The sequence below is a fragment of the Amblyomma americanum genome, chromosome 8, assembly GCF_052857255.1.
Source record: "Amblyomma americanum isolate KBUSLIRL-KWMA chromosome 8, ASM5285725v1, whole genome shotgun sequence".
NCBI lineage: Eukaryota > Metazoa > Arthropoda > Arachnida > Ixodida > Ixodidae > Amblyomma > Amblyomma americanum.
Genome location: NC_135504.1, coordinates 19177863 through 19198977, shown reverse-complemented (window position 1 = coordinate 19198977; position 21115 = coordinate 19177863). Strand labels below are relative to the sequence as shown.

At 50.6% G+C, this 21115-nt stretch overlaps 2 protein-coding genes and 1 pseudogene across 3 annotated transcripts in view; 2 read left to right on the top strand and 1 right to left on the bottom strand.

The window, feature by feature from the left end:
• The window catches only part of Sans (SAM_USH1G_HARP domain-containing protein Sans), a 111196-nt gene that overhangs the window by 52352 nt on the left and 37729 nt on the right, over window positions 1–21115 (bottom strand). The window lies entirely within an intron of this gene.
• LOC144100117 (solute carrier family 35 member E3-like) overlaps window positions 1–21115 on the top strand; it is a 35612-nt gene that overhangs the window by 9407 nt on the left and 5090 nt on the right. Inside the window, exons 1-2 of one of the 2 annotated variants that reach the window (XM_077633150.1) lie at window positions 17860–18221; window positions 19180–19612. In XM_077633150.1, the coding sequence (XP_077489276.1) occupies window positions 17975–18221; window positions 19180–19612 (680 nt within the window). In that variant the 5' untranslated portion in view covers window positions 17860–17974. Of the gene's footprint in view, window positions 1–17859; window positions 18222–19179; window positions 19613–21115 lie in introns of those variants that run through there. The other variant, XM_077633151.1, reaches the window with a different exon arrangement.
• LOC144100116 (very long chain fatty acid elongase 6 pseudogene) lies at window positions 7230–8363 on the top strand (annotated as a pseudogene).

Genomic DNA, 21115 nt, shown 5'->3' with positions numbered 1-21115 from the left:
GAAAAGAGCGCGACGCGGAAACGCTGCACTGAGCTGCGCTGTAGTGTCGGCGTGCGCTGCTGGCGCGCTGGCGCCTATGGGCCGACGAAAGAAGGCGATGATGCGGCGGGTATGCCGCTGGGAAAGACAGAACGGGGTGCGTCTGTCTCTGAATAAAGGAGAGACGCGACCGTGTCGGCTGACAGGATGGTCGCGGGGCGATGTTAGAGGGATATCTCCTGATTTCCCGAGTGCTACTGATACCTATGGCACCTTACGGATAGGCTACGACTGTTGCGGGCACTACTACTAGTGTTATTATTGACGCTACTCTTACGACTTCTGCGTCAACATTTCAAACCCTGCTATCACCTTTGTTACTAATATGCAACTTAATGTATTCCCCATGTACGTCAAAACGAGCCCCTCATTTGCCTACTCTTGTCTGTTCAACTTTTGTTGCGTAGTTATATTATACATTGTTAGTACAAAACAATTGCAGTCCTCACTATCACCGCTGCTTCCACTATCATTTCATCACTATTGCACTTATACTATTACCACTTCCAGTACGACTACTACTACAGTTGAACCTCGTTATAAGAAAGTTGAAGGGGCCCGGTGAATACTTCTTTATAGGCTTACAACCCGTGTTGACGGAGTTACAGGGGGAATCGTCACTACTTCGTTATATCCGTTATTTCGTTATAAACCATTTCGTTATAACGTGGTTCGGCTGTACTGCTACTGCAACCTGTTATCGTGAATCCCTGAAAGAGCAGTTGCTTCTTTACTATTGGTAACTGAGTCCAAGACGCAACGCCCCCCCCCCCCCCCCCTTAGGTTGCTTTCTGATTTGGCGATAACTGTAGTTAGTGTCCCCCTGAGTGCAGTCATGCGCCCGAGGAAAAACCGAGCAGATCTCTGTGAAATACTCGTAGCCGGAGAAAAATAGTCTCCGTACGGTCATTGCAACTGTGACCACCACCTGGCTAGTCCTTTTTGAGTTAATCTAGACTAGTAGATCAGCGACCAATATGACCTGAGGTCTGGTTCAGCATTCGAGCTGCGCATCGATGGTATAGCTCGAGAAAACGCCACGGTCGATTCTTACTTGTCTATATAGAAAATACAACTACGCCCTAAAAGGATCAAAAATCAACGGCCCAAACTCGTACTTATTGGGTAGCAGTGGAAGTTTTCTTTTTGCATTCTTCTCATTTATATCTTTTATTGTTGACCGTTGTGATTGGTACGCGAATTTTTGTATTGTAACGACTTCGTTGATTTCATTTTTTTTCCCATATCATGAAACCTGATCTTTCTCCACAGCCCCTAAGCGGAGCTGCACTATTATACTATGCATAAATAAATATTTATAGCAATTAAGCGCCCCTACATCAAACTGGAATGCATTATTCAGCAGGAAATTCCAAAGGACAGCTCGCGAGCCCTTAAAAGGAAGCGAACTGTCTCGAAAAAAAAAAGTGCGAAAAGTTCCACACCTGAAAGAATGAAACAATCGAGCCCCTATATTGACGCTGTTGGACCGAGCTGAAAGGCAGCCCCTATCCCTCTTTCACCCTCCCCTTTGAGCTGCTATTCTCAGCAGACACCGACGGAACTAAACTGACGGAAGACTTTCAGGGTATACGCCTTCGGGAAGATGCCTTTGAAAGGGATATATGCGTGCACTTTATCCGTCTCCTTCATTTAAATCTACAGCTCTAAGCTGAAATCACCGTTTTTTCGACTCACCGGAGCGGATAAACACTCCCCTCCCCCCCCCCTCCCTTCCTCTCCTGCGGTTATCTCCCTTTGAACGAAGGAGATAAAATCGGACCAATTGTGCGCCCGACGGACAAAGAATGAGGCGCACAATGCAAAGCGCCAAGTCAGCGACAAACTGCGGAGGAAACGTCCGGCCAGAAGACTAGATTTAAAGCTTCGGCAAGGAAGAGATGTATAGGCATTATTTCGGTCGCGACCACACATTCTGGCATTGGTTCCGCCACCCAGCCTTACGCGTAGTACTGCGAGGCATATACTATATGCCTGGAATTCCGTCCTTCCTTTCGGCAGCGATGCAGAAGACGAAAGGTCACGTATCTCCGTTACCCGTGCACTCTTCTCTCTCTGAACGTGCGCTGTGGAAAGAAAGAACGAAGCAAAGAGAAAAACAAAAGAAAGAAATGAAGAAGGAACAAACGAAGAAAGAAAGAAGCCCGACCGGAGGCTCTCGAAGGGTGAAGAAGGAAGGGCTTTGAATAAGAGGCGGAGACGGCGGCGGGGATTTTTGTAAGGGGCGCTAAGTGGCCATCATCACCGCGCTTCCCACAGTCGACATCCAAATCGCGTGCCCGCTGTAGTTGGAAAACGTAGGAAATAGAAAGAAAAAAATGCGTTCCTGTATAGCAGAGAGACCGCTCCGCTATTCGGGACTTCCGCCACTGCACCCCGGGAATTCCCGGCTGCGTGTGCCACCCAAACTGTGCATCCGAACTGCCGCATCATTTTTATGCGCACACGTCCGGAAACGACCGACCGACGGACGGGCTGACCTTCCTCTCGAACCCAGCAAAACAGTGTTTTGCGTGCTGGGAGGGCTCCTCCTCCTCCTCTTCCTCCGTCGCTATCACGAAGCCCCGGCGTTGCCGTGGAAGCCTCACAAAACTCGCGATTGGTAGAAATGGTGTGACGTCATCAAAGGCGGGAAAATACGAAATGATAACCAGTAATAGTACAATAGTCGGATACCCACCCTGCTTGGTCCCACAACTCAAGAATGCAGCGGCTTTTCCCCATCAAAAGACCCTCTTCCAGCCAATATCGTCGGCCGATTCTTAATGATCCTGCTAGCGTGACAAAGCAGGGAGCGGTGCCACACTGGAGAGAGGGGTCTGCCCACGACCACAGAGGGAAAGGATTATCCCCCTTTCATCTACCACTCTCTGCTTTGTCCCACTAGCAGGGTCATGAGAATCGGCCGACGCCATTGGCTGGAAAAGGGTCCTTTGACGGGGAAAAGCAGCTTCGTTGTTAAGTTGTATAGGACTAAAGTACTTACAACTGCACCAGGTACAAATGAATATAATCACAATCGAAATGAAGAGAGTGGAAATAGTACTCGGAAAAAATGGTTTTCTGGGAAAGGAAATGGCGCAGTATCTGTCTCATATATCGTTGAACACCTGAACCGCGCCGTAGGGGAAGGGATAAAGGAGGGAGTGAAATAAGAAAGGAAGAAAGAGGTGCCGTAGTGGAGGGCTCCGGAACAATTTCGACCACCTGGGTATCTTTAACGTGCACTGACATCGCACAACACACGGGCGCCTTAGCGTTTCACCCCCCATCGAAACGCGGCCGCCGCGGTGGGGTTGGAACCCGGGAACTCCGGATCAGTAGCCGAGCGCCCTGACCACTGAAGCCACCGCGGCGGGTAAATAGAACTCGGATAGAATTAGAATGGAATTGGAACTCGGATAGAAATAGAATGAAAGTGGAGTAGAACTGGAAACTTCCCAATGGGGCCGAAGCATGGAGGCGGACAAAAAAGCTTGAAATGAGAGCACACGCGCAGAAAGAAACAGAAGGAATAGCAAATAATATAAAGAAAGGAATAGAATGGAATAATTGCCGTGGCCCTGCATGTAAGTCGGGCACGCATCGCACCCAGTCGGTCTTGCTGCCGAGGTCACGCGTCTTTTACGCGTTCACGGTAGCGACGGAGCTCTGGATCGAACGCGGAAAAGGGAAAAACAGAATTTTCCCACGCAGCGAGGGTTCGACGCACTCGAAGGAATGCCGGCCGAATCTGTATATAGCGTGCAGGATTGATAAACGCGGGCGTGTACGCGCAAGATAATGGCGCTTCTTCCTACCAGGTACGTATAAAAAAATTCGAGTAAATAAAGGTAAGGTCGAAAGCACGTGACTCCGTTTTGCTGTGCTCGCGTTCACAGCGTAATTTATGCCTGCGGTGGACAAAGTTACTGCAAAAGCACTCATACGCTCACCAACACCGAACATGCATCTTGTCTCGGTCTGCGTTTTTATGGAGGAAAAACGCTAAGGCGCCCGTGTGCTGTGCGATGTCAGTGTACGTTAAAGATAATAATAATAATAATAATAATAATAATAATAATAATAATACTAATAATAATAATAATAATAATAATAATAATAATAATAATTGGTTTTTAGGGAAAGGAAATGGCGCAGTATCTGTCTCATATATCGTTGGACACCTGAACCGCGCCGTAAGGGAAGGGATAAAAGGAAGGAGTGAAAGAAGAAAGGAAGAAGAAGAGGCGCCGTAGTGGAGGGCTCGGGAATAATTTCGACCACCTGGGGATCTTTAGCGTGCACTGACATCGCACAGCACACGGGCGCCTTAGCGTTTTGCCTCCATAAAAACGCAGCCGCCGCGGTTGGGTTCATGCTTTCGCACATCTACTCGGTTTAACTACGTTAAAATCTTCCATTTGTTGTTATTACGCGAAAAGCTATTAAACGGCCACAGCGGGAGTTTTTCGAGCTTCACATAGTGCAACTCTTGCTCCCATGATCGTCTAAATCTGCATCCCCCCCCCCCCCCCTTGTTCGCTAAAGAAAAAATAACTCCCCTGTGACGTTTCGTTTGCGAGCAAGTCAATTTTAAAGTACGCCGCTTTCCTCCCCCTCTGTTCAGCAGATTTCTACAAGCATACACACAAACACACACGCACACGCACTACACTCCATTGGTGACGTCACAAACATTTCCCACACGCCGATGCCCGCTCCTCGCTTGCTCAATAAAAAAAAAAACACGTTTGCGTTCGGTCGTTTCAGCCATTTTGTGAACGGAGTATTTGTTTGCAGCTACATGTCAATGATTCAACGCGCGTAAACCTAGATCCTTTATTTCTGGTTCTGACATGAGGGACGCATTTAATGAGCTCCTCCAAGTAAGAAAGTTTCTATTGGAAAACGGCAATAGACCCCCTTTTTCTTGCGGAAAATGTTGAAGAAATTTACTCCACAAAACGACCCCGTGTGGAAATTACAGAGCTAATTTGCTTGTTTTATGGGGTTTAACGTTCCGAAGGCACTCAGCTATGAAAAACGCCGTAGTGTTCTCCAGATAATTTCGAGCACCTGGAGTTCTTTAACATGCACTGACATCACAGTGTAGACGGGCCTCGAACATTTAATAATAATAATAATTGGTTTTGGGGGAAAGGAAATGGCGCAGTATCTGTCTCATATATCACTGGACACCTGAACCGCGCCGTAAGGAAAGGGATGAATATATATAATATAATTATATAATTGGTTTTTGGGGAAAGGAAATGGCGCAGTATCTGTCTCATATATCGTTGGACACCTGAACCGCGCCGTAAGGGAAGGGATAAAGGAGGGAGTGAAAGAAGAGAGGAAGGCTGAGGTGCCGTAGTGGAGGGCTCCGGAATAATTTCGACCACCTGGGGATCCTTAACGTGCACTGACATCGCACGTTAAAGATCCCCAGGTGGTCGAAATTATTCCGGAGCAGGGAGTGAAAGAAGAAAGGAAGAGAGGTGCCGTAGTGGAGGGCTCTGGTATAATTTCGACCACCTGGGGATCTTTAACGTGCACTGACATCGCACATTTCGCCTGGATCGCAATCGGCTGCTGATACGGGTCAGCTGGCGACCACCATAACCACTGAGCCACCGTTACAAGGTTAATTACTTTTACGCATTGTATTACCCAGAGAGAATATTACCCAGTCCAGGTACTCTGTACAGCCTGTTTTGTAAAGGCATTTCACCTAAAGGCCTGTACTGAGCGCTCGAGTCTGTCTGTCTTTCTTAGTCCTGTGCTTTTGCTCTGTTTTCCTACAGTACAGCCTGTACCCTGAGGACATTTACCTTGAAGGTTTTCACTCTGAAGGCCGTTGACCTAAAGGCCATCAACCTAGAACCTTGAACCTAAAGGCCTTTATCATTGCCATTGTCATTACTAACCCAAACCATTATTTATTAACGTCATTTATCATTCCGAAATTACCACTATCACTGACTATAGTTGGATACAACTCAAGTCTGCAGTGATAGTAGTAGTAGTAGTAGTAGTAGTAGTAGTAGTAGTAGTAGTAGTAGTAGTAGTAGTAGTAGTAGTAGTAGTGCTCGTACAGCCTACACTGTACAGCTCGAACGGCCTGCACTTCTGCAGAGAAGCACCGCCCACATTCGGGACCGCAGCACAGAATTCCTCCACAACAAAAAGTAGTCCGTTGTTAATACTTGTCTTGTCACTTAAACGAGAAGCTAATCACAAGAATAACGTTATAAGCTCTAGAATTTTGATACGTGGCTTGTTTAATAAAGCTTAAGATTAAAAAGCTGATTTCTTTTACTTTTGTGATTGGCTAGCGGAGTAATACAGTACGCCGCGAACCATGGCTGAGTGTTAACATCTGTTCTTTTTTTTAAGCTGTATACTATTATATCACTATCACTATAACTACCACTGGCTCGTCTAATGTCTTTGCTTCATTGCTTATGAGCACCCATTGCGATCTTATGGTTTACTGCCGATGGCATGCGAGACCACGGTGAAGTCGTCATGTGTCGGTACCACTTGGTCAACGCCGCCGGGTTTCGTTGCTGATGATCAATATATAATGTTTGGGCATTTAAAGAACCAAGGTGGTCGAAATCAGCCCTCCACTGCGGCGAATTTTTTTTCCTTCTTTCAAGAGAGGATTGAGCACCTATAGAGTGCGCGGACGTCCGCAACTGTGCCTGCTTGGCATAGCATAGCTCGTCCAGCTTGGTTGACCAGGAAACACATCAGCGTGGCCCCGATACCGAAACATATGCTTAAAAACGTTCACACAGGCAGACGACGAGCGCGAATATCCTGCCTACGCCGACGCCTAGCCAATTCCCCGAACGTGGTTTATGTTGACGCCGCAGCATACCCGGACCATGACAAGTACGCAGTGGCGGCAGTGGACCACCCCTTCTCCACTCTATTCACTGCACCTCACACCCCTCCCTCATGGTGCGGTTGAGGTGTCCACCAAGAAGTGAGACATTTACTGCGTCTTTCATTTTCTGATAAAAAAATCTTCTCCGGCAGCTCCTAGTATAGAAAAGGCAAGCTACTGCAGCGCCACCTGGACACCGCAGACTTCTTCACGTGCATTTGGCCCCAGGCTCTGAAGAAGGCAGCACGCAGCGCAGTGAACATTCGTCGGTTCATTCGGCCGCTTTCGGCCACGGCTGATGTGAGCGCGACTATAGCGTCCTCGCCTGCACCCCAATCGCAAGAGCCACCTCTTCGTTCCAGCCTGTTTCTTGCACAGGACGTGCACAACGAGTTTCTTGCTACCGCGTTGTGTGGTAGCACTGTGACGGACGTGCCGTGCTTGACAGCGTCTCGTGCAGCAGCAGCCGCACCATGGGTACCGTCGACGTAGAGGTCCCGCTGAACGCGCTCAACATCAAGTCCAGCTACTCTTTCGAGTTCGACTTCGAAGTCAACTTCGACAAGGACCAGAACAGGCTGTGGATGAACCGCAACTGGCACACCTCCGTCTACTGGGTGGGCCTGTACATGCTGGTGGTGTTCGGCGGCCAGGCCTACATGGCGCAGCGGCCGGCGTTCGAGCTGACGCGGTTGCTGCAGGCCTGGAACGTCCTGCTGTCCGCCTTCAGCGTTGTTGGCGCCTGCCGCACCATCCCCGAGCTGGTCCACGTGCTCCGCGAGTTCGGCTTTTCCCACTCGGTGTGCAACAACTCGTACATCGAGCACGACCGCGTCTCGGGCTTCTGGACCTGGATGTTCGTGCTGAGCAAGGTGCCCGAGCTGGGCGACACGGTGTTCATCATCCTGCGCAAGAGGGAGCGCATCTTCCTCCACTGGTACCACCACGTCACGGTGCTCGTGTTCTCCTGGTACTTCTACCAGCAGCACATCGCGCCCGCGCGCTGGTACGTGGTCATGAACTACGTGGTCCACTCGCTCATGTACTCCTACTTCGCGCTGCGCTCGTTCGGCGTCCGCATGCCGCGCTGGACCGGAGTCTGCGTCACCCCGCTCCAGATCGTCCAGATGCTGATGGGCGCCTACGTCACCGGCCTGGGCTTCTTCACCTACAAGCGTGGCGGTGCGTCGTGCGCCATCTCGGAGCGCACCGCGCTGCTCGCCATGTTCATGTATATGTCTTACTTGGTGCTCTTCGCGGTCTTCTTCCACGGTGCTTACCTCAAGCCCAAGCGCATGAGAAGGTCTACTGAGAAGCCAGACTGAACGGACACCCTCCGCTGCCGGTGTGCGAAGACCAGAGGAGAGTTGTTCGGCGATTTACCTGTTTTCACCTGGTCGCACACCTGCGGGGCCTGCCGACGGACTGATTCTATAGTCGAATAGCTTGCGACATTGCTTGGGCAGGGATTTTGTGTTCCACGTTTGATGGTGTCTTAGTTTCGCTTGCATCCTAACGTCACGCTTTTCATAGAGTCCTAATTCCGCATTCTTTACTTCTGTTCTTACCCTGGCACAAGCCACCACCTACTCCCGATCAATTTGGCAATATTTTCGTCTAGTGTATTTGGTATTCCAACTATTACTAAAGTAAGGACTTGTTTGGTTACCGAGTAAACCAGTGCTCCATCTATAGCTCCGTCTTGTACGCTAGACCTAATAGGAACCGGCGTCCATAATGCTGTTTTAGAGGATCATAGTTCCTTTATGCAAACTCTGCTTTCCAGAGCACAGATGCCCTCATAGAATTGTCCGCGTAACCATATTTAAGCTACTTAATTTGACTGAAAGGCTTGGAAGTATTCCGCTACGATGCTATATTACTAAACGGTAGCCGTAGTGGAAGTTAGCATGCCCACTGTATCCGGCTGTTAGCGCTCGTAAAGGGCCAATCGTGAGAGATTCAATAAACGCACATGCAGTTTAACTTGCAAGGTGACAGTGGGCCAAAAGTCTTTTCTGCAACTGTTTTGGCTGTGAACAAACTTTCAACACCTCTCTAGATAACACACACTATGACCAGTAGGCGAACACGCACGCTTTTGGTCACGACATACTACGATGCCTTAGCAGACGCGATTCAACATGCTGCTTGGTCGTGCGTGTGTGCGTACAATAAGCCTTGCACCGTTGACTGATGAAGCCTCTGGACCGGCGAACCAGGCCTTTGATCCTGGCACTGTCATCTCTCTGCATGGGTTGCTCTGTGCCTGCAGTCGGCGTTCCAAGACAACATGCTAATGACACTCGTTGCTCCGTTTCAATGAACGCCAGTCTGTGAGCTCCGTGGTCGCTTCGTTAGGGTGGGATGCAACCATGGAGCTCATAGACCGGAGTTCAATGAAACTGTGCCTCTCCTTGTCGGCGTTCCCACACCGATGGTCTGTAGACTACATGCTTTGGGACGCCAGTGCGAAGGAGCATCTGCCTCGCTTTTCCTTGTTTTAAAGCGAAAGCTGTAATAGCATCATTGTACAAGCAATTTAATAGAAATTAATGTGGATTAGCTCAGCTAATCCAGGATATGCAAAGCGAAAGATGTCGGCGTTCACCGTGTTCGTTGGCGTTGACATTGTTCTAGACGGCGGCTGCGTTTTTATGTAGGCAAAACGCTAAGGCGCCCGTGTGGTTTGCGATGTCAGTGCACGTTAAAAATCCCTAGGCGGTCGAAATTATTCCGGAGCCCTCCACTATGGCACCTCTTTCTTCCTTTCTTCTTTCACTCCCTCCTTTCTTCCCTTACGGCGCGGTTGAGGTGTCCAACGATATATGAGAGATACTGAGCCATTTCCTTTCCCCCGAAACCAATTCTTCTTCTTCTTCTTCTTCTTATTATTATTATTATTATTATTATTAACGTGCATTGACATCGTACAGCACACGGGCGCCTGAGCGTTTCGCCTCTATCGAAATGCGGCCGCCGCGGTCGGGTTCGAACTCGGGTACTCCGGATCAGTAGCCGAGTGCCCTGGCCACTGAGCCACCGCGGCGGGTGGAAAGAAGTGCCATAGTGGAGGCCCGTGCGTCCATTCATCCCAAGATTCAGAACCCTGCAGCGAAAGACCAGCTACGAAAGACCAGCTGTTTCTTCTCTCATATAGTACACAGTATCCGGTCAGTGGAATCACGGCCTGCTGAGTTTGACGACGACGGAGCTACGCAGGACTAACCGCAAGCTTCCGAAACGTCCGGCTACGCTGACCGCGCGGGTGGCCGGAAGTCGAAGTCGACGATGGGGACTTCCGGTGCGCCCATTTCAAGCCGGATTGCAGGTGTTCCGCCGTTGTGGACCCTTATCCCCCGTCCTTGAAATGCTGCTATGGCGCCTGTGCCCATTCACGCACGACAGTGTTACTGCGCCCATGGTAACAAGAAAAAAGAAATTAAATGGTCGTTGCATGCACCCGCAGAAATGCGGATGGTCAGCGCCAGATGGACCACCTGGTGTTTTTGCATTTGTCGTACCTGCTTTGAATGTTGCTGCCAAGGCTGAGTGTTTTGCCTGCTTTGCGATGGCTAATAATAATAATAATAATTGGTTTTGGGGGAAAGGAAATAGCGCAGTATCTGTCTCATATATCATTGGACACCTGAACCGCGCCGTAAGGGAAGGGATAAAGGAGGGAGTGAAAGAGGAAAGGAAGAAGAAGGTGTCGTAGTGGAGGGCTCCGGAATAATTTCGACCACCTGGGGATCTTTAACGTGCACTAGTTGACATCGCACAGCGCACATGCACCTTAGCGTTTTGCCTCCGTAAAAAAAAAAGCCGCCGCGGTCGGGTTCGAATCCGGGAGCTCCGGATCAGTAGCCGAGCGCCCTAACCACTGAGCCACCGCGGCTGGTATTGCGATGGCTACAAGGTATGCTTTACAGTGTGAGAAATGTGTCGGCTCGAACTTGATCATCTTGTCTTGCAGCCCGTTCGCGGCAGCGTTCGAGACCGTTCGTCCTATGTTCGAGTCCCGTACGTTTGCGTGGCTCCGGCCTCCCGCACACATGCAGCGCCCCCGCATACGTCGGCGCTGGCGGCTTCGTCATAACCGCTGCGCCTGATGTCTAGTGCGCAGGCGCGTAGGACGCTGCATCATGCAGTCATTTAAGGATGTTATATTAAGCGGCGTTTCAAGACGTTCCGCGTGATAACGACGATGTCAGTGCGAGGCACAAGATGGTCACGTGATCGCGTACTATAACGATACTTGAATTAATTGAGCCCGGAATGTGGGAGTGACAACAGCGTGACGATAGCTGACCCTATTTTTCCCATTGCGTTATCTCGGTTGAAATCGCATATGCCATTGCACCAGAAACTAGTGCAGCAGCGAATGTTACACACGTTATGCTATATGAATGCTTACGGATTTGTATTAAAGCGTTAGAAATTGGAAACAGGCGACACTGCCTGACTTAAATGTGGCGGAAGCTTCAACACAATTAACGCGATCCGAGACGACAGCGTTTGCTGTTTCTCTGTTGCAAGAGGAAGCGCCCGGTCTATGCCGAGGGCATTCGAACATGCTTACTCCACGGGCACTTCCAGAATATAGGCCCCAGAAAAGTCTTTGTCCTGGGCTGGTCTGGACCCAGGCGACGATGACGATGTTAATGGTGGTGGGGTGGTGGTGCAGCTGATAATAATGTTGAAAACAGTGAACACGTGAATATAAACACAATCTATAGCCCGTGTCAAGTGTGCAGCTTCATACAGCATTAAAAAAATGCCGCACAGCTGCAGTTCCAGTGTAAAAGTTGAACCTCGTTATAACGACGCTGAAGCGGCCGGCTATTGCTTCGCTACAGCCGTAGCTTCGTTATATCCCGTGTTGAATCGCATTTCGTTCGTTATATCAGTTATTTTGTTATAAGCCGGCCCGTTATAACGCGGTTCGATTGTATATGACAGTCACACTCGCTCGAGAAGCGTCGCTTCGCGCTCGTTATAGCCCGTGTCGACCAACCTTCCAAGGGGAACCGTCATTCCTTCGTTATATCCATTATTTCGTTATAAACTGTTTCGTTATAACGAGGTTCGACTCTATGTGACAATCACACGCTTTCGAGAGCCGTCGCGTCGGGCTCGTTATAGCACGTGTCGACTGATCTTCCAAGGGGAATCATCATTCTTTCGTTATATCCAGTAGTTCGTTATAACGAGAATCGACTGACAATCACACGCTTTCGAGACACGCCGCGTCGGGCTCGTTATAGCCCGTGTCGACCGAGCTTCCAAGGGTAATCGTCATTCCTTCGTTATATCCATTATCTCGTTATAAACTGTTTCGTTATAACGAGGTTCGACTGAATATGACAATCACACGCTTTCGAGAGCCGTCGCGTCGGGCTCGTTATAGCACGTGTCGACTGAGCTTCCATGGGGAATCGTCATTCTTTCGTTATATCCAGTAGTTCGTTATAACGAGAATCGACTGACAATCACACGCTTTCGAGGCACGTCGCGTCGGGCTCGTTATAGCCCGTGTCGACCGAGCTTCCAAGGGTATAATTGTCATTCCTTCGTTATATCCAGTAGTTCGTTATAAACTGTTTCGTTATAACGAGGTTCGACTGTATGTGACAATCACACGCTTTCGAGAGCCGTCGCGTCGGGCTCGTTATAGCACGTGTCGACTGAGCTTCCAAGGGGAATCGTCATTCTTTCGTTATATCCAGTAGTTCGTTATAACGAGAATCGACTGACAATCACACGCTTTCGAGACACGTCGCGTCGGGCTCGTTATAGCCCGTGTCGACCGAGCTTCCAAGGGTAATCGTCATTCCTTCGTTATATCCAGTAGTTCGTTATAAACCGTTTCGTTATAACGAGAATCGACTGTATATGACAATCACACGCGTTCGAGAGCCGCCGCATCGCGCTCGTTATAGCCCGTGTTGGCCGAGCTTCCAAGGAGGATCATTATTCTTTCGTTATATCCATTATTTCGTTAAAAACCGTGTCGTTATAACGAGGTTCGACTGTATATGACAATCATACGCCTTCGAGAGCCGCCGCATCGCGCTCGTACCTTCCCCTCTGCAGTCAGCAAGTCGTGAGACGGTGTTCCCACGCGCAAAGCGGCAGGTCCGCTCCCTCCTACTGCCAGGTGTTCGAACGGTCAGCCAGGCATGCTCGCGTGCGAGGAGCCCGCGATTAACTTCCGGCGTCAGCGTCGTCGTCGAATCGCGCCGCTCCAAAGGAAGCGGATGTGTTAAGTCGCGCGCCGGACAGCATTCGTCGCGGCCGCCCCGCTGGCGGAAGCGCGTTCTCGGAAATCCGTCGCGTGTGAAGTTTCGCTTCGCGACACGCTTCGCGCGAGAACGCGCGCGTGACGTCGGCGTGTAGCCCACATCTGTTGTACGCGCTGCGTTGTACGCGTCGAGTCGCTGGAGGATTTGGTACGCGGTTCATGCTGTCCGGTGTGTAAACAGACGCTCACGAATTCTCAACCGAAAAAAGTCGCGACGCACTTCGGTAGCCGCTTTTTGGACACCATCATCATCAGCAGCAGTATATATCCCGTACAGTGCAGGAAAAAGGACTGCCTAAATAATTCCCAATTAGCGCTGTCCTAACAATTATCACGGAGGCAAAGAAAAAGAAGGTTTAACTTAGATTGAAGGCAACGTAGCCAGATAAGGAAACGAAAATGATAGGTGTAATGTTAAGACACATGAAGAGGACAGAGTGGGTGAGGGAACAAACGCAGATTAATGACATCCTGGTCGAAATCAAGTGGAAGAAATGGGCTTGGGCAGGGCATGTAATGCGAGCGCAAGATAACCGGTAGTCGTTAAGGATAACGCACTGGATTCCAAGAGAAAGCAAGCGTAGCAGGGGCCGTCAGAAATTTAGGTGGGCGGATGAGGTTAAGAAGTTTACGGGGATACGGTGGCCTCAGCTGGCACAGCATGAACGGGTTAAGTGTCAGTTCTTGGTTGGTCGCAGAGCAGGACATATCTTCATGGACGGCGGATGTCCACTTCTAGGTCACAGCAAGCACACGCGGAAACTTTCGAGAGAAGTTTTCTACCGAGCAGGTAAGCAAAGACGCGCCTTACTCGTTGCGAAACTATATATACCCCCGGTTCACCCTTAAGAGACCACATTAATCAAAAGCGCGAATCCTAAGCCGGCCGAGTCTAGAAGCCTGAACAAGGTCCGCGTTTAGACGAAATGACCCAATTTCTAATCATCTAATACGCTGCACACGAGAAAATGAGCGAGTATTACCGCGACCTGAGCTTTCATAGCAGCAAAGGGACATGCGCACAGTGTCTTTCTCGAAAGAAAATACCAAAACGCGGAAAAATTGGCACCCAAGGCAGTGGATGTGGAGCTTCAAGCAACCGCTTGGCCACGTATCGGTGTCAACAGATCACTAAGATAAGCCACTCCCCCCGCCCCTCTTCTCCGAGCTTCCTTTTCCCGTATACTGACGTCGTAAAAGGCACGCCAGAATGAAGAACCATAGAGGGCGCACACGGTCAATGGCGCGAAACCGGGCGTATGGCACACACAAAGGCGCTAGCTAGCTCCCCTCCTGGAGGACAAAGCCACGCCTCCCGAGGAGGAGGCATCGCGGAACGAAACAGTTCCTCCGGTCCGTTTGTATCTTTACTTCATCGAAACGTAAGAAAAAAAAAAGGAGTCTTCGCCGGGGCAGACAACGCCAAGCTTGACACAGAGACACAAGCCCAGTGAAGGAAGAATACGGTCGTGAAAGCGCACTGGGGACGAGGCTTTTTTTCATTCATAAGCCGTCGTGTGCTCGGGGAAGCCGTTGCGGATGCCGTTCCCGTCCACAACAACCCGGACAGAGGAGATCGTCTGCCGTGCCGCGAAAGTACGGAACTGCAAAGCCGCAACAAAAAGCGAGAGCCTCTTTTTAAGTGTCGTTCAAGTTTTTGTTTACTCTCTGACTTCTCTATTATTCTTCTCTGAACCCGGGACAGGTGTCCGTCGCAACAACGCTCGTTCAGAAGAGGCGGTCATGGCTTGTCTCTTTCCTTTACCGCTTTTGTTTCTCGCAAGACGGTCGGCTGTCTCGCCAAAGACAAAGCCGAAGCCAACGCGCGAGCTCTCCTGAACAAATGCTGTCGTCTGCTCTCTGTTGGACAGTGCAAAAGCCGTTAGCTTTCAACGCACGTCGTATGGCGCATACGGCTACTTCGTATGCTTCTTCCGCACTGTACCGTCTGCTTTGGCTTCAAGTTTGGAAGCCAACTTGCAGCATACACAATAGTTGTACAGAGCTCCTCGATGACAGCCATTGCCGAACTCTTTAAACAGATAGGACCCACGTATCAGAATGAGGTGCCGTGATTGGTCCGAAATTCGGTGGTCAGACGATTGTCACGCCGCTTTACGACAGACAGATGAACTGCTCCTATCTGCAATGCCTATCTATCCTCCGCCTACATGAACGGCATTTGTCACGTGACCACAGATAGGAAGCGAGCTCTGCACTCTGCTGAGTGCTAACCGCTTAGAAGCCCCTGAAGAAAGGGTCGTGTTTGTCCGGAGACGACGGTGTATCTTCTTCTCGGAACTCTTGTTCGGTGCTATAGTCGAGTACAACTCAAGAACGAATGGCAAATTCCTCTTAACGCAAACCCTCCAACCAATGGCGTCCACCGATTCTCATGACGTTGTGATTACTCCCCTGGGACCTCATAGCGTGACATAGCAGAAGGCTATTCTGCAGACAGGGACTGGAAAATAAGGGGCTCGTTACGACAAACATACGAAGTAGAAGAAAAACAGGCACAAGCCGCCAGCGGGAACTGAACCCACGACCTTCGCTTGTCACGTGCGGTTCTCTACCAACTCAGCTACAACGGCGGTTCTCAAGTTTTCTGCTTTCCAGCGTATTTACGTTGCATGTAACCTAACCTTCAGAGTGTTCACCAGCGCCACCCTCGATCATAGCGGCGAACGTAGGAACGTCCTGCCATGCCACAAGCACCAAGTTGAACGTGATCTAACGGTGAGGAAGGCAGCTGTGCGAGAACCATTTTATGCTGCATGCGGCATCAAGACAGCCAGAACCGAAGCCCTCGTTATGCTAATCAGCCGACAAGGACGGGGAAATTAGAAGCTCGTTAAAGAGGGCACATGAAAGGAGATTAATACGGTTTAACCGGATTAACTACGACGCCGTGAAAATCGGTCGAAGCCATTGCCTGAGGAGCATCTGCTTTGTTCTTGAACTCTATCCGACTATAGAGTCTTCTATAGAAAGTATAAGGGCGCCACTAATAGTTGACTGCGCAGGTCATAGAGGGCACCATAGTCTGCTCACTTCCAGTAATTCACTGAACACAGCCGGATTTTGACCTGAAAAACACGTAGCTGCTGGAGTGAAATAATTATGGTATGGACATATAGTACCGTACCGTCTGTTCCGTAATACAAGTGCGTCATCTGTTTTCATCACGCGTCCTATAGGGGTACGCCTTCACGAGTAAGTGGGATACCCGCACGACTGAGTAGGGCGGTCCGGGCGTATCACAAACGCAGATAAACGATAGAAAGAAGCAAAAAAGGAAAAGACATCAACCCACACCGAGGCAGAGAGTACGCGCAACTCGAAGACTACGCGGCACCCATTGTTCCCATCAGGCCGAGCGACGAAGACGAGCGCGTACCCCAGTTACGTCATCACGGCGAGACGTGCGTATAATGTGTCCACCCCTCCCAGCTCTCTATATGCACGGGACGACCCTCCCTAATTTGAAGACAATTCACGTTCCGGCAGGTCCAATTAACGTGCCTCAGATCTATCGCTCCAAAGACGTCGTGAGATTATGAAAAAACGAAAAACTGAACATACAAGATTAATGAGCACGCGCAGGTCAACACTTCGCAAGCAACTCGTAGGCCTGGGATAGAGGTGAATGATGAACGCGCGGGTTTAAAAAACAATACAAATCGCCAAGACGGCAAGTTTGTGACGTCATCGAGGTGGGCATTCTAGGCACACACCTTACGTTCGTGGGAACTACAGCGACTTTAGTGTATCTTTGCAAGTGTGGCTGTGGAATGTGGTATCCACCCGAAAGAGGCTTGAAGCTTGACCCCGAAAATCGAACTTTTAAATCGGACGGTTGCGCTCGAACTCAAGGTCTTCGGATAACACGAAAGTCCCAGAACATGAACGATACTGCGACGAGTCACAAATTAGTCCATTACACAGTGGAGTCACGTTCATAGGGCGCGGCAGTGTCTTGAAAAGTGGTGATTGCCAAGGACGTGCGAGGAGGCCGTTCCGAAATCATTTTGGCACAAGCGCAAGAAGAACGTTGCACATGAAGAACGAATTAATGTTCCCCAAATTAACATATGTTCCAGCGCCGTCAAAATAATCAAGAAAAACTTGAGGGACACTTAACTTCACCTTGGGAGTACGATGAGATAGCATTCAAGGGTCCCTACGGTCGTATGGGGGATCCTTTGGAGCCCCCTTTCGCAAACGTGCATACATGCTTGTTGCCATGACATACTGCTTTCTTACACATCATTGTTCATATTAACTGGTGACGATAATTAGTGAACCTAATTAACTAAGCATCCATGCAATGCAATTCACGAAAAAAGGTTCTCTGAACGATTGAAGTCCTGAAGGGACCGCCGATGGGGTGCCCGAATCCAACCAGAAAAGGGTTCACTGTTTAGCGAAAGGCCCGTTGCTGTCAGGTGCCGGATCCTGCATGTTGGTCTCAGCGCAGCTCAGACACACCACAGGTGGTCTCGACGTCCACCTAGACGTTTCGGCAAAGCACACAGGACAAGGAGGAAGTCAGGATAATCTCAAGTACAGGCGAGAGGACAGCCGTATCGGCGCTGCAAAGAACGCGCCAACCCACGCGGCTTGAAACAGAAGACGACGACACAGAGCCGCCGCAGTGTAGGCGATGGTAAAGAGCCTATCTGAAACGACTGAAACGACAGCGGCGTTCCTGGACACCCGAGACGAAGTCTATGCGATCCTTCTTCCGTGCGCTGCTGAGGCCCGAACCGGTCGGGACTCATTGCATGCCGCGACAGCGACCGCGGCAGCAGCAGCATCACCGAACGCCGGCCAACCATGGATTCAGCAGCGCTCACCAGAGGTCGCCGTCGTCGCTGGCAGCTCCGTCGGCTGCCGAAACCGCCACGGGCGCCGCCGCACTGGAAGGTGGCGGAATCGAACGACGCTACTGCGACGACTGCGGCGCCAAGGGATTCGGTGCGTAGGGCGGCCGGAACGGGTAGTTAAAGGTGATCTTTGGGCTGGCCGTTGGGCAAGGCATGGTGACTGCGAAAGTGAGGTCGGTAGAGTGCTGTCCTCCCGCCGCGGTGGCTCAGTGGTTAGGGCGCTCGACTACTGATCCGGAGTTCCCGGGTTCGAACCCGACCGCGGCGGCTGCGTTTATATGGAGGAAAAACGCTAAGGCGCCCGTGTGCTGCGCGATGTCAGTGCACGTTAAAGATCCCCAGGTGGTCGAAATTATTCCGGAGCCCTCCACTACGGCACCTCTCTCTTCCTTTCTTCTTTCACTCCCTCCTTTACCCTTCCCTTACGGCGCGGTTCAGGTGTCCAACGATATATGAGACAGATACTGCGCCATTTCCTTTCCCCACAAAAACCAATTATTATTCGCTGCCGCCACGTCTCATACGGTGAGACGGCGTCCGGTCTTTGCCGAACTGGAAGACTGCCCAAACGAACAAAATTCATAGCTCCGGGCCGGTATAAAGATTTCATTCCATTTCAATTGCATTCCTTTTTTTTTCTTGCTATTTGTGATTTGCACTCCAACGGCACCATGCTCCATTCCCTACACTGGATCAGGAATAGCGTTGCGGATGCGGGGCTTCGCTCGAAGCCCATCCCAATGATAAATTTTATCTCCCTTGAGCCGGCCGGTGGCAATCTTGTCCCCGCAAATTTGCCAAACACGTATCTCTACCTGACACTCTGCCGGCTCCTGCTGCGCTTGATTCCCTTGGAACCTACTCTGTTACCCTCGAAGACCCCCCGGTTAGGTCATCGGAATCCTACGAGGCCGGCCTAATGGGCCACTTTCTATAACGACGCACTAAAATCGGCCACGTGTACTTCATCTTTCAAAGCGTTTGGGACACAGAAAACGTCCATGGAGCTTTCCGGATGGCATCGTACATATGATCGTGTATTTTTGCAGAGATGGGTCAATCAGCCGACGAGTCCTCGCAGCCACTACTCGGGCCGGCGGCATCCATGACCGCGCTGTCATCGGCACTAGCAACGGCCGAGTCCCCGTCCAGACAGGGTGACTACGGGGACTGCGACTTGCCGTCATCACCAGTGTCGTCGGTGCCCTGGAGGCGCACGCCGTCGTACGGGGTCCTGTGGCGACTGGCGTCCCTGCTGACGTCTTGCTGCTGCGGCCGGACCAGTGGCGGTAGCGGTGGCTTCGCGGCCTCGCTGGCGGTGACGCTAGTCTCCGTGCTCAACCTGTCGCTCGCCGTCGCTGTTCTGCTCACGTGCAAGCTCAGCTACGACCAGGCCCGCCTGCCCAACCTGACGCTGACGCTGGTGCACCTGGCCGCATCGCTGGCGGCGCTCCGAGCGACCTCCGCTTTCAACGTGTCCTGGTACGATGCCACTACTAACTGTGTTTCCCAACCTGCTGGGACATTCAAGCTTAACCTAGAGATGGCGCTAGCGTACATCGCCCCGCCGCGGTGGCTCAGTGGTTAAGGCGCTCGACTACTGATCCGGAGTTCCCGGGTTCGAACCCGACCGCGGCGGCTGCGTTTTTATGGAGGAAAAACGCTAAGGCGCCCGTGAGCTGTGCGATGTCAGTGCACGTTAAAGATCCCCAGGTGGTCGGAATTATTCCGGAGCCCTCCACTACGTCACCTCTCTCTTCCTTTCTTCTTTCACTCCCTTCCTTATCCCTTCCCTTACGGCGCGGTTCAGGTGTCCAACGATATATGAGACAGATACTGCGCCATTTCCTTTCCCCCCAAAACCAATTATATATATAGCGTACATCAACAGCCTTATATTTCTCCGACCAGCCGCGGTGACTCAGTGGCCTTGGCGTTCGAATGCTGATCCTAAGGTCGCAGGTTGTGGCAGCGGTGGCCTCACTCACCTCGATAGCAATGTCTTAAAAGCGTACACCGTACACATGTCCACGTAAAGCCTTTGTCAAAAGTTTAGAGGTCAAGAGGTTTGCTTGTCAGTCGTGTAGTGGAGCTCTTAAAGGTCCCAACTTTGGAAGCCTCTTGAAGGTGAGAGTCAGAGTTCCACTCGCGTTCGAAGTATTCCAAAGTAAAGCCCAGACGCAAACCCCTTGAGCTTTAAACTTTGGACAAATACTGTAAAGCGTGCAACGCGTACACTGCCGCGTATAGGTATGGAGGGGGGGGGGGGGTAGCCATGCTTTCCATGTGAGCTTGGAAGAATAGGATGGAGTAGTCGTTGAAGAAGGAGGCAGAGCCCCGATAGAATACGCGATAGCTTAAACGAGTAGTCCGAGGGAATGCATTGCTTCACCAACTGCATTCAGCGCTTTGGATGCGTGTCGACAATTTGTTCTCGCTTTTGCACATCTTCATCCTCCACTCCTCATTCCGATATATGTACGACTAACAAGCCGCAAGTAAGGCTTTTGAGGCACATTTCCCTCCACACTCTAAACACGAAATCAAGAACATAATAATAATAATTGGTTTTGGGGGGAAAGGAAATGGCGCAGTATCTGTCTCATATAGCGTTGGACACCTGAACCGCGCCGTAAGGGATGAAGGAGGGAGTGAAAGAAGAAAGGAAGAGAGGTGTGCCGTAGTGGAGGGCTCCGGAATAATTTCGACCACCTGGGGATCTTTAACGTGCACTGACATCGCACAGCACACGGGCGCCTTAGCGTTTTTCCTCCATAAAGACGCAGCCGCCGCGGTCGGGTTCGAACCCGGGAACTCCGGATCAGTAGCCGAGCGCCCTAACCAATGAGCCACCGCGGCGGGGGAAAGCAAGAACATGGAAGTAAGAAATGTCAGTCGATTTGGGTAATGAGGCCAAATGGGATATGTGCGCTAGCATGACGTCAATGTTGGTTGGAGCTACGACCTAGTAGGTGGCACCAGGCT